Below are 14380 nucleotides of genomic sequence, written 5' to 3' on the forward strand. Positions count from 1 at the left end.
CAAATATCTTATTGTCTTCCACACTGATGATTTTTTTTTCCTTTTTAAATGTGTGTATAGGACTATAATGTAACCAATAGCTGATTTTTAAACATCTATTTGGTATTTAACCATCAGTTAGCACAATTAAACAATCTCTCTATGATACCTCCTAGCCAGCTGGCCCACTACTTCAGTAACAATTGCTTGATCAGAGGCAGGCGGGGGAATCAATTTAGGAATTGATTCAAGCAATTATACATTTATTTCATGAGAATTGGCCTAGGTGTCCTGCACCTAGGTGTCCTGCACCAATTCTCTTTAACTGAAAGGCAGCATCAGTATTCCAGACAGTAATACAGTATTTTTATTTTATTTCTCACAGGGATAACAGCAATTTTTGAATTCCCTGTTTAAAAATAATATCTTAGAAATATTCATCTACTGATTAAAAAATAACATTCAAAGTGTTTTCTGAAGATGAGCATTTAAAGTTTGAAATGCCTGAATGAAATAAGTGTCCCAGGAGTTTCATCTCCTAGAATTACGTTTTCTGCCTATTGCACGCTAAAGTGATCAGTTGAGAAAAGTTAACAGGAGATATATTATCTCATTATTTCCATCAGTATCTTTGCAGACCAAGTAGCATGTCTTTCAAGAAAAACAAGCTTGGCTCGTATAGAATGAAGGCAAATAGACTCAGCTCATAGACTCCATCCTTATCTTGAGTATTTGTAGATAGCAGAAGGGGCATTAGGGGAAAAAAAGGAAGTTTGAAATCTTTTATAACCAAGGGACTGTTGCAGGAAATAGCATTTTAGTCATTAAATAGCTATCATGTGGTAGTAATGAATAAGCAAAACTGTATAGTATTTTTTTGGAATCATAATAAATATCAATCCTTTGTGAAAATAAAGCATGCAAAGATGGATGCAGATCATGAACTATAACTTTCCTACACATAGAGGAGTAGAGGCTCTCATCACAGCTGCAAAATGTGACCAAAGTCACATGCCAACTAGTTATTCAGTATTCACACCTCTGTCCATATATGCACACAAACACACAGACTTACATTCAACCCTGTTCTTTATGCCAGGGTTGGAACTATTCTTAATCCCACATATACTAATATTTTATTGTATCAAACTGGATTAAACAGCTCACCTAGGCTGAAGTCCCTTGAACTATTATACAAAAAAAAAAACACAATACAAATACAAAACTTATTTTTATCATATGCAATTATGCGACTTGCCTCCAGAAGTTGTGAATGCTCCAACACTGGAAATTTTTAAGAAAATGTTGGATAACCATCTGACTGAGATGGTATAGGGTTTCCTGCCTGGGCAGGGGGTTGGACTAGAAGGCCTCCAAGGTCCCTTCCAACTCTGATGTTATGTTATGTTATGTTAATTAAAGACTAGTCCACAAAGAAAGCATTCATTTCTTATGAACTGAAGATTTCTGAACATAATTATTTTAATAGGAGAAAGAGGAAATTTGTACATATTTAAAAGGAAATTAAATCTGCTTTTCTAGTTAGTCTTCTGAAAAGATCTCCCAAAGATAAAATGATTTTCAAATCTATTTTACTGATTTTATTTTATTTATAAAATTTATAAAAATATAAAAAAAATACCTCAAGAGTTACCTTGAGGTAAAATAGACCACCCATCTTACCTCAAGGTAACTCTGGGTGGCTTACAATATAAAAGTTAAAAACTATGTAAGCTAAAAACATAAATAAGACAACACAAAATCCAAACATTATGAGCCAATTAAAAGACAGGGAGGCCGGGAGCAGGAAGGAGGAGAGGTGGGATCTGTTGTTAATCAACCACCTCCACTGTGATGCTCCCCCATTGGAGGCCCAAGCTAACTGGCAAAGCCAGGTTTGGACCATTGTACAACTGATGGGGAATTGATAATTTCTCACCTTATACGCAGAAAAAATATTAATATAAACAAGATGCATATTACTATTGTCTTCCTGATAGTTTCTAAATCACTGGTGTATTATTCCAAAAAAACAACAATCTACACAAACCAGATGTTTAAAAGTGTATTTTGAGCACTTGTTTTCCAACAATTAGTTCAACCTATCTACTTCTTCCTTTAAAAACATAGATGTTCAGAAGGGAAATAACCTCAATCCAATATAATGTGTTGAGTCAGCAGCCTTTCTTAATCAGCTATCAGAAAAAAAAGTTTTTTAAAAAAGTTAAAAGCTTTCTTTATCAGCTTCTTAAAACAAGTCATTCCAGCTCCCATTTACTGACTGTGGACTATGTGAACCTGCCAGGCAATTGGATCAGCCACATGAATGATACACAAAGCATTTATGCACAAAGGAATCTGTAGCCTAGAAGCCTGCTTTGGCACATTTGTGGCTAAATGAGAGTCCTGACGCATCTTGGAAATTTGTTATAAGTGGGGAAGATGTTATATGGTTGTTTTAAAAGTGCAATCCTAGTTACTGAATTAATTAAATCATCTTTTTTTTAAAAAAGTACTCTCTCCACCTGCCAGAATAGACTGCTAGCGATTCTGAATTATAAACATAGTTACTACTTTCATTTTAAAAATTGAGGAAGTGCAGCATTAATTTGTGTGAAACACTTTATGCTCAATTGTCATGCGGCATTGCTCACATTGGTTAAAAAAAAGAATAACATGTTTTTCAGTCTGCAGTTCTGTTTTTCCCACAGACTTTGAACTCTGACCTCAGTACACAAGTGGAATATTAATAGATTTTACTTTCTGCTAAATGCAGAGAACTTTTCTTTTGCATCAGTTCACACACAGTTTGTTCAGAGGATTACAGGAATATTAGCATTTCCCCCCAAATAATTCTTTAAATCCTGTAATTAGAAGAGTTTCTGTTTTCACAGTAAGATTTCCTGTTGTTCCTCTCCCTAAAGAAGACCCACCAAAAATCAACTATTGTAGAAAATGATTTTCCCCCCCCAGAAAATGGGGACACTAGTACCCATGGGCCCATGGGCCGTAGGATTCCTTGGATACCACTTTCCAGAAAACCCTTTCAAGCATTGGAAAATTCCAAGTGAATAAAGCTTTAGAAAAGGGATATTGGGTTATTTCAGGGGCAAATTAAAAAAAAAAAAGCTCTCAGACTCTCCCAATTCTTGCCCACAAGCCTGACCTTGGAGGGAATTGTAAGATTTCCTTTGCAGTGAAAGGTGGAAGATGTCAAACATGGATGAAAGAATACAAATGCTTCTCTGTCTTTAGATCTGCCAGCAGGGATTTGGACATCTTAGCATGATTGACATTAATATGGTTCACATTACCTTTAGTGACCATAACATAATTTCTGACTATAACAGAAATCAAGGTGATATGTCCTGTCAAAACAGCATATGATGTATTTGATGCATTATGTCATTTAGTCTGCCACCGTATTTATTTTTTTCTTGTAGATATTCCAGTATGAAAATAAGCAGAACAATCAGTATAAATTCAATTCTTACTGGTGAACAAGTCCAATAATACCATTAAATATAATGTGCAAGTAGCAAATTAAAAAGGCAAAAGCTATGATAAATATCTAGTTGCAGCAATGTGTTTTCTTCCTCATTTTTCAATCCAAATCCACCTATATCTTTAGTTAAGACAAAATATAAGAAGAAAATTCAACATATAAAACAGATCCTTTTAATGTACTTTCTTTCCCTCCTTCATTGAAATTCAGGGGCAATCCCAACTTCATTCAGTTCAATTGTGAATTTATGCCCTGACATTTATCGTGTTCAGCATTTTAATAAGGCCAGGTCTATTTTAAAGTTATTCTTTAAAGCAGCTTCAGTACTTCATATGGAGCATTTATTTAAACTTAAAAGTTTTACTGCTATGAGTTAATGCCTTTCATGATTCTATGGTGTCACAACATAAAATAGGATATAGAAAGATGACTTGTTTCCAGAGAAATTCTTAACCTCACTCTTTTTTTAAAAAGCAGAAAAATAACTGAGAAGTCCCCTTTTTCTCTTGTCTTTCTAATGTCATCCATAAGCAGTCTCAATGGAATCCCATGATGTTTACAAAGCTAATGATGATTGCCAGATCATCCTGTTGCTAATATCAGGCACTGTACTAAGCCAATTTTCTAAATCACTGTTTGCAGAAGAGGTGATGCATTGACCTTGATCAATCTTGAACAAATTAATCCTGATGAAAATTTGGTTAGTTGCATTGATGAGAAGCTATCATGAAAAACAAGGGCTGAAGCCTAGAGGAAAAATCATCCTGGAAGAAGATTTAACAAGCCACTTGGCTATTGTTGCCAAAAGCAAAACATCCCCTCCCTCCAAAACAAAAACAAATCAACAAAAGAAGCCATGTATGGAAATGGGAATGTCTGGAGGGCAAATTTAACTTTTTGGGATGAATTTAATAAAGATGAAGCTCACATAGTGTGCCAAACCAAAACTAAACAAACCATATTGATTCTTTGCACAATATGTGGACCCAGATGATTTGACAATACTTAGAATGAAGGAAGCTCTTTCAAGACAGACAGATGTTGTAATAATAAGGTATCTGTATATGTCATGTTTATGAAATTAAAAAAAACATACTAATGAAAATGAAAGCACTGCCTTAAAATACTCATCAAGATCATTAATTCCAAGGTCAAATATGACTTGGCCACATTACTGTTAGGGGAAGCCAAATATGTACTATTTACATAAACATATGTAACAAATTTGGGCATGACTAGTTCATTGCACTAAAGCTAAGGTAATTTTAGAGGCTGCATTGCCTCTGAGTAAATTTTGCTAGTATTTTTCTTTTCAAGATTTAAGAGAAAAATTTGCTTGAAAAGGCGTAGTCACTAATTTCATAAATATTATATGTTGATGTCCTCAATTATTCCAGAAAAATTAAAATATGATGGGGTGACAGCTGATTTAAAAAACTTAAGGGGGAGATTGTTTTAGAACAATGTATAAAGAAAATCATAAGCTACAACATTTAGCATCGAGAAGGATTGCTTTGTAGATAGGAATGAAGTGGCCCCTGAGAACAGGCCCTGATGGCATATGAGATTCTTCCTTTGCTGAAATAGTATTGGATTGAATCTGTTGTGACTGTAAAGAGTACTGTCTTTTTTGCTGGATGCTAAAAAGAAGGCAATATATAAATAAATGTGTTAAATACATGCACAAGTATGTTTGTTGTATGTGACATCTCACTAATAAAATCTCACCCAGTTTCAGCCTTATTAATTCCAGCGAATACTGTAGAATTGTATATGAACAAAACCAGAGAAAGACAGCATTTTAAAAATAGTTTCTTTAATGTTTCAGTGAAGGCAATCTAGCCACAAAGCAAGTTGTTTTCCTTCAGCGGCCAGCTATGGGGAACCCGGCTGTCCAGATACCTGAGGTAAGAATAACAATCTGAAATAATCCCTGCTTGCTCACTTAAAAACCACTTCTGTGTCTTGCCCATCATGTAAAGGGTGGGAAAAGGGGATTCAGAGAATTCAGAGGGTTAATTGGCACAAGCAGAGGGCCGTGATAGCTCAGGCTGTAAGAAGCCTGTTATTAGAACACAGCAGCCTGCAATTACTGCAGGTTCAAGCCTGGCCCAAGGTTGACTCAGCCTTCCATCCTTTATAAGGTAGGTAAAATGAGGACCCAGATTGTTGGGGGGGCAATAAGTTGACTTTGTAAATATACAAATAGAATGAGACTATTGCCTTATACACTGTAAGCTGCCCTGAGTCTTCGGAGAAGGGCGGGATATAAATGTAAATTTAAAAAAAAATGTGTAACTGTACAGATCAACTGTCTCCCTTGAATGTGTTTTCTTTCATTTTCTTCCTTGAGTTTGCTGCTACTGTTTATTTATACTGTAAATCTAACTTCCTCTTGTTTATCCTGCAAAACCATTTGAAGCTCTTAGGCATGCCCCGGGAGTCTGCAACACCTATATTACAATATGTGAAAGAACTCCATTATTACTGAAAGCACTTCTTTTTTCCACACCATTATAAAGAGCGCATTGTGTAGAGTTACGCAATTACTAGGATGAGCTATGTGACAAATTGTTATCCATTTCCTTGTGAGATAAAAAGGACATTGAAAATGAAAGATTCAGAATACTTTGCCAAAGTGATGTCCTTGGATGATCTTTTGCCTGTTTCCTTATGCACACTGTCTATTATTCAGCTTTTTTAGCAGGATGTGGTGAAACTAATAACTGTTTTATTTCTGGCTTGCAGTCCCGGTCTCTGTGTAGAGTTCCTAAGGGTCAAGAACTGATTAACATTTTTTTTCTTACAAGGCATCTCGCTGCATATTCCTCTGTCGTCTGTACTGCCACATCCAATCCCACCCCCTTAAATCTTTTTGGAAGCCAAGTTGCCTATAGAATGAATATTGTATTTTGAGATTCGGCATTGTTAGTTTATCTCATGAAAGAGAAAAGGATCAAAAGAAATAGCCACAAAGGACTGTTAATGATCAATTGTTTTCTTTGCTCCTTTTCTCCCTTTTCTTCCCTAAAGCGGTCTTGGCAATGTTACTAAAATGCCTAAAGTCTAAAAATGTTTAAAGGGGGCGGAGGGGGGAGGAAAATACAAGTTGATTACTTGTTTTCATACTTAGTCTGGACACCAAAGTTTATGGTGAATATGAGAAAGTTTAGCAGAATCCATTTTTAAGAGGTTGCATTTTGCCAATTTAGGGCAAGCATGACTTAAATTCTTAGCTCCATCCATTCATTTCAGCAATCACTTCCCCAGGGCAACCCCCTCCCTACTCAAACTTCTTTTGAAAGGCTCCCCTCAAGAGGGTGAGCTGTTATGCTAAGCAAGGGCAGAAAAGCAGTCTATTTCATGTTTCATGAAGGAGGCCTTCATCTCTTTAAAATTTCTCTTTCTCCTGATTTTAAAATTATATTTCTTGGGGTGGTGGCGAAGGGAATTAAAGCAGATGGAAGGGACAGGAAAGGTGTTCACATGCCACGTTTTTGTAGACCAAGTCCATTGTTTCAGAAAAGAAATACATAAAGATTTTCAGAAACTTTTATTCCTAGATTGTCTCAACGAAGCATTTCTTTCTAATTAGTTTTAATTTACAGCAATAGCAATAGCACTTAGATACGCTTCATAGTGTTTTACAGCACTCTCTGGCAGTTTACAATGTCAGCACATTGTGTCAAAATATTCATGAACTGGATAGACATGGCAACAGGTCAGCCATTGGGGACTGGCTGGAATAGGACATGATAACATGTAAGGTAAGGTAAGGGTAAGGTAAGGGCCTCTGTGGCTCAGACTGGTAAGACAGTCTGTTATTAACAGCAGCTGCTTGCAATTACTGCAGGTTCAAGCCCCACTAGGCCCAAGGTTGACATCCTTTATAAGGTAGGTAAAATGAGGACCCAGATTGTTGGGGGCAATAAAAGTTGACTTTGTATATAATATATAATATACAAATGGATGAAGACTATTGCTTAACATAGTGTAAGCCGCCCTGAGTCTTCGGAGAAGGGCGGGATATAAATGCAAATAAAAAAACAACAACACAAGGTCAGCCAATGTATATAGGCATAGCAACCAAGTAAGCCAATGACACTGTTTAGAAACTGAAACTGGTAGGAGCCTGGGCGTGACTCTGTATTAAGCTCTGAGTTCTGAAGCTGCAAGGAAGTCTGAATTAGTCTGCCTGCTGAACTGAAACTAAGAACTTACTTACAATCTCTCCTCTCTACCAGGTTGGAAGAAATCTGCTGTTGGTATTGTAAATTTATTTCATGTGTTATTATGTATATAAAGAAGTTAATGACTTCTGCTGCATCAGTCTGCCTGTGTGTGCTTTATGGATTTGATTTTTGCAACAAATTCTGACACGGTGGCCTCAACAGTGTGGGCCCTCATTTTACGACCTCGGAAGGATGGAAGGTTGAATCAACCTAGAACCAGTCAGGATCGACCTCCTGGCAGTGGAATGCAGTTAGCCTGTAATACTGCATTCTAACCACTGCACCACCATGGTTCTAATCTAATCTAAACAGACTAAGATTTTGATTTGCTGAGAGATATCACATCGCAATTGTCTCAATTAATTGTCAGTGCTGAGACTATGGCAGCGTGTGGAAGCCTTCGGTCTAGTATGACTAAACTTAACAATATTTGGACTTAAAAATATGATAAATTAAGCATATAGTAACCACTGTAAAAAAACTCTACTTGATTAAAACAAATTATTTATAATATTGTACTACTCATTTAATATATTAATTGATAAGCTTTTTCTTACAGAATTATTTTCTTCTAAATCACTGAATTAATTGCATTATGAGAGTAACAGGAGATTAAAGAAGGACCATTAAAAACATTTGGTCAAGAAATTTGGGGATTAGTATTTCAGTTTCAGTTAGTAATACTATATATACAAAATAGTGGCCTTTGGGAACTGTATCTTAAAAGCTAAAAGGTTAAAAAAAAATTCTACATAAGACTAGGAATCAAACATTTAAACTGAACAACATAAGTGCATTCTTGTTTCAATGCATCAAACTTTTAATTTATCATTTTAGATTTAAATTGTTTGAGGGTACAATCATCATCAAAGTTGCTATTTTGCTCTTAAAATTATCTCGTCTGTGTATAATTATGTTGTTTAATTATAAATCACAGGTGTTGATATGCAATTAAAAGACATTTTCCAATTCAGACTTCACTTTATGCAAAAAAAGGGGGAAGGGGTGATTTGCTAAAATAACTTGAACAAGAATACTGTTTGAAAACCTTGTAGAGCAGTAGCTCAGGAAGTAGCATGACCTAGCCAATCTCGTCTTGGATCAGACCGTACATAGCATCAACCCTGATTTATACTTGGACGGGAGATTATTAGGGAATCCCAAGGCTGTATCCTAAACAGAGAAGTTGAAGAACATCTCACAAAAGCCTGTAAGGTTGGTAATAAAGTAGTATGGACATGAAGTCAGTAGGAATCAAGTTCACTATGAAAGAATCTTTACACTGTATACTAACTGGAAGCTTAATTTAGAGTTTTACTTTAAAATCCTTCTAATAAGTTACCTCTCGCCAATTACTATTGTTAGGTCAAAATGAGAAGAAGCGTTGTTTAATGTATACAAAATGACTAGGTTAAGGATCCAGTAGCACTTGGGTTTCTATGCTAGAGTTCCAGATTTATAGCCTGTTGAATTAATGGTTGATTCCAACTACAGGATAGGAATGCGGTGCAGACATTGGCAGAATCCTCTCTATTCAACATCTAAAATCTTTTCAATCTCCTGGGAACTTGGCAGGACTCTGTGCTGGCTATACATAATTATGAAGACAGGGATAAGGAACTACATTTCATAATTGGATTTGGTTGTAGAAGTACACAATAGATGTCAAAGCTTGCTTTGTAAAAACAGCCAGTGTGTGAAAAAAATCTAAATTCAACTTCCACCCAGCCATTCTAAAATCCCAGCTCATATTCAGAATGATCCCTGCCTCTATCAGCTATAAATTAAGTTCTTTTTTATTGCAGAAAAAAACTACTACGCAATTTGGAGAAGAGAAATTGAACATAAGAAGTGGAAAAGTTGGATCAGACACAGCTACTTCTCAGTCTGCTCAGCACATGCAACCTACAGAGGAATTCCATATAGCATCTTCTCCACAGTGTTGGCCCAAGGATGAATCTGCCCAGTTTGGAAGCTTCCCTGCATTCAAGAGCAGCGATGGCATGCTTAGAGAACTGGAGGAAGGACAGTTTGACCAAGAAGATGGAGTCACTCAGGTTACTTGTATGTGACCAGAAAATTACTAAGAGGAACTTATAGGTATTTTTAATGTAAAAATGTAATATTTTATTAATATGCATAGGCATAATTGTTTCCTCAGCCAAATAGGTATATGTTGGAGTCATTTTTGCCAACTGCATTGAGGAATCTATGGAACTATTTCTATTGCATTTATAGAATTATTAACTTGTACATTAGGTCAATTATATTGGTATGTTACATCCCTAGAACAACCCTATAAACTGCTGGTGGCCCTCTTTACAATCTTCCTGGCAACTGGAAAGGAAACAGCTATAAACGAGCTGTTGACTTTTGCCATTGGAAAGCATAACCTTTTCTACAGTGTGACAATATGATGCAATAATACTACTATACCGTTATATAAACATAACAAGGATTAAGAATAAATTAAAATGGTTTATAAACAACCGTGTCATTACTGAACTTTACTTTTACTCTCATTGTTTTTAAAATACTAAAATTCAAATGGTGATCATAATTTTTCATCACATTTTGCTGAAATATTTGTGAGTGCTTTGTAACATGCGATTGTTGAGAAGTTGAAGAAATAAAGCTTTACTCAAATGCCTTTAGAGTCTGTCCTGGCAAGGCATGAGTGAGCTGTTCTGTAAAGCTAATTATTAATTTTAAATGTATTTTTTCATATCTGACTGCATTTTTTAAAAAGAAGAGCATATATTGCTTCAGTCTGGGGAAAGAAAAATGACCAGAGCAGGCACAAACTGAATTTAATTGCTGCTATAAATGGGGTGTTTTGTCTGTATGAATCCTCACTTGAGGAATTTTCCTTAGAAATACACCAGGGAAGAAAATTACATGAGTTCTCTGTGCTCTGGACACTAACTATCAGCCCCTTTACCATTTAACATGATTTTCAATTTACTTCTGTTATTTTTATTGTATCTGAATAAATGATAGCCTAATCAAGGAACTTTCTTCATTGAAAGCAGGCCATGTATCCCTGTTCTGATATTAGATCTGAGAAAAATTTACAATGGTCTCTATTTCCCATCTGCAATGGGGCCACTTTGAAAACAGGTGGACAAATTCCAGTCTTTCCTATACTCCTGGCCATCTGCTGCTGTAATCACTGAGTAGGAATTTGCCCGACATAGCTAGTCAGCTGCTCACTCCAGCATTAGACCATATTCTTTTTTTTAGCAAATGCTTACAGCTGACTCCCCGTATTAAATTAGGAGATTAAAACATTCCTGAGTGGACATATGCTTTAGGCAGAGTGCCTAAACCTCCACATGAACCTCAGCTGGCATGGTCAAAACGTTAAGGACCAAATGTTGCTTTAAAATATACTGCTCCCTTTCTTTCATCAAACTGCACAAGTGAATGTTACAGTAACACAAATCCAACGTTAGGATTAGGATTGAAATTTTGCATGGCAATTACAGACTTGAAGATAAAGCAGTTAAGACACTCCTATACCAGAGCATCCAAATAAACAGCTTATAAGTCTGAGGTTTTCCGAGCTTGTGGGTTGGTCGGAGAACGAATCTTCACCCTCATCCTACACACAAGGTACAGATATTCGCCACTATTATAAAGTCTGTTTCCAGGAGCATCTTCTTTTTATTGGAAAATCAGATAATATCTTTATAACCACTCCTAAATTGATAACAATATATTGTTCTCATTATTCTAATCTGCAGATATTTTAAATAAAATTCCAACAATATAATCTTATTTATAATTGCTCAAAACTAAATCCCACTATGTTGAGGAGTCTTATTTCTAATATCTAGAAATATAGACTCAATATAGTCTTCTTCTACGCATGCGCAGGATGGTGGCGTTTTAGGAGACATGCTGACAGCGGGTCGGGTCTTTCCCGGCTGGGAAGCCGCGGAGGTTGCTGCCGAGCTGCCCGGACCCACCGCCCCGTAGATCATCCTCCCGACAGCCGGACGGAGACCTTTGGGGCTTGTCAGACCCCCGGCTGCCGGGAACGGGGCTGAAATGTCGGGCAGGCGGCGGGCGGCGGATGGCGGCGGCCATCTTGGCTAGGCGCGGCGCGGAGCAGCGCCCGCTGAGAAGAGCGGAGGTTGTTGCCGAGCTGCCCAGACCCACCGCCCTGTAGATCATCCTCCCGACAGCCGGACGGAGACCTTTGGGTCTTGTCAGACCCCCGGCTGCCGGGAACGGGGCAAATGCTGGGCGGGTGGCGGGCGGCGGATGGTGGCGGCCATCTTGGCTGGGTGCGGCACGGAGCAGCACCCGCTGAGAAGAGCCGGGCCGGATCGCGGTTCACTACCAGGTGGCCGCATAGGTCATCAGCGGCCGGTTACCCGGCACGTTTGTCACCAGCGGAAGCGTCCAGCAGCAATGATACCAACAGTGGCCTTGATACCATCAGAAGCCATTACCAACGGTGACGAACGGCAGCGGGCATTTTGGAAGGGCGCGGATTGGTGCGCACTAGAAATGGCCGGGCTGGATCGTGGGTTGCTGCAGCCGGCCGTCAGGACATCGGCGGCTGGGAGTGGGCCGCTGATCTTTTTAGCGGCTCTGTTTAGCAGCACTGATACCAACGACCCTTTGGACGGCAGATGGCGGGGGCTATTCCAGAGGGGCGCGGAGTGGTAAGGAGTGGCGCCCACTGGAAAGAGCTGGGCCGTACTGCGGTTTTACTGCTGGACCGTTTGCCGTTTTGTCATCATCATTGTACCATTGGTAATCATCTGGATCGTTGGGTTGTACTACGATTTCCAGCACTATGGCTCCGCTACGGCCGCATTTGTCATCACTACGGGCCGCTGGACGGTTTGCTGCATCTTTTGAGCGGCATTGTTACCGCCGGTTTGGACACGGACAGCTCTGGCAGGCGGAACTCTGACTTTAGTTGATGAGCGACATTATGGGCAGAATCCACCAGCCCAACTTCCATCTTTTATTCCATCTAACTGTTGCCCTACTGGCCTTTTGGCCATGGTCTGTGACTGTCCTGGTTCTGCCCGCCGTCCGCAATACCATCTAGCGACCTGGGAACTCCTTTCTCCCCGCTGTTATTTAGATCTTTATGCATGAAATATACGTCTGCCGAACTTCTTCGACTGCGAGGTTCCCCCGCCTCGCAGGAATCGCCCTCTGGGTTATCGAGGGCCGGCCTTAACGAGGGGTCTTGGGACCCGGAGAGGTGGCATGCGAGGAAGAAGAATTTATGGGGTTTTGTACATAGGTTTTTTAATAAGGGTTTTTTAAAGGGGGGGAGGGAAGTGACGGGTGGGGGGAAGAACCCGTCGGGGAGGGTAGGTCCAGTCCCAGTTCACGGCGTTTTTTCACCAGGTCCGAGGGAGGGGGGTGAGGGGTACGTTCCAGATGTGGAAGTTGGTTCCATCTGTACGGTAAGTGGGAGGGGCAGATATGGCGGAAGCAAGGGGCTGTATCGTTTGTTGGGAGCACGTGTTCGCTGTTTAAAAACGATCACGTGCTCCGGCCCCCCAGTCTTATCCCGTTCCCCGGAAGGCCAGGATCCTCGGAGCCCGGGCCTCCGGTTGATGTTGTGTAATGCCCGGTCCGTGGTTAACAAGGCCCCCCTGATTTGTGATCTTATTCAGGGGGAGTCCACGGACTTTATGGGCATTACGGAGACCTGGTTGGGCGCAGAAGGGGGGGTGCCCCTAGTTGAACTGTGCCCTCCAGGTTTCCGAGCATTCCATCAACCGAGGGCCCAGGGTAGGGGTGGAGGGGTGGCGGTTGTAATGAAAGAGGGTCTGGAGCCGAGAGAGACCACTGTTCCTCAGATAGCCGGCTGTGAATCCCTTCTTGTGAAGTGGGGCCATAAGAATCAGATGGGTCTGTTGATCGCGTACCTGGCTCCTTGCTACGTGACTACAGCCCTGCCTGAGCTGCTGGAGGTGCTTGCCGGGGTGGCTGTTGAGATCCCCAGACTTTTGGTCATGGGTAATTTCAACTTGCCATCGGCCAGCTTGTCGTCAACAGTGGTTCAGGAGTTCCAGGCTTCCATGACGGCCTTGGACCTGATTCAAGTAACTGATGGCCCTACTCACACGGGGGGGATCCGCGCTCGACCTGATTTATATCTCTGGACAGTGGTTTAATGATCTGTTAGTAAGAGATTTAGTGACGATACCGGTGTCATGGTCAGATCATTTTCTCCTCCGCCTAGACTTTCAGACCGCTACTCACCATCGCAGGGAGACGGAACCAATGCGTTGGTTCCGTCCCAGGCGCCTGATGGACCCTGAGAGGTTCCAGACGGAGCTTGGCCGTTTCCTGAGGATCTTGCCCACGGCACGACCGAAGAACTAGTGGCGGCCTGGGAACAGGCCGCGGCTGGGGCTTTGGACCGTGTCGTGCCTTTGCGGCCTCTGACCCGGCGCAGATCTCAATTAGCTCCTTGGTTCTCTGAGGAGCTGAGAGAGATGAAACGCCGGAGAAGACGCCTAGAGAGTGTCTGGAGGTCCAGCCGTTCCAAAGCTGATCGGACACTAGTTAGGTCTTTTTCAAAGACCTACCTAGTGGCACTGAGGGTGGCGAGGCGTTCCTACGCTTCCTCCCTCATTGCGTCGGCAGATAACCGCCCGGCCGCCCTGTTTCGGGTGACCCG

The 14380-nt window shown here is 40.3% G+C and overlaps 1 protein-coding gene across 3 annotated transcripts in view; it reads left to right on the top strand.

Moving 5' to 3' along the window:
- RFTN2 (raftlin family member 2) overlaps nt 1-10720 on the top strand; it is a 33353-nt gene extending 22633 nt beyond the window's left edge. For all 3 annotated transcript variants that reach the window (XM_058187929.1, XM_058187937.1, XM_058187939.1), the window contains exons 9-10: nt 5313-5391; nt 9522-10720. In XM_058187929.1, coding sequence (XP_058043912.1) covers nt 5313-5391; nt 9522-9788 — 346 coding nt within the window. In that variant the 3' untranslated portion in view covers nt 9789-10720. The remainder of the gene's footprint in view (nt 1-5312; nt 5392-9521) is intronic.
- Nucleotides 10721-14380: the final 3660 nt, after the last annotated feature.

The sequence above is a fragment of the Ahaetulla prasina genome, chromosome 1 (assembly GCF_028640845.1).
Source record: "Ahaetulla prasina isolate Xishuangbanna chromosome 1, ASM2864084v1, whole genome shotgun sequence".
Lineage (NCBI taxonomy): Eukaryota > Metazoa > Chordata > Lepidosauria > Squamata > Colubridae > Ahaetulla > Ahaetulla prasina.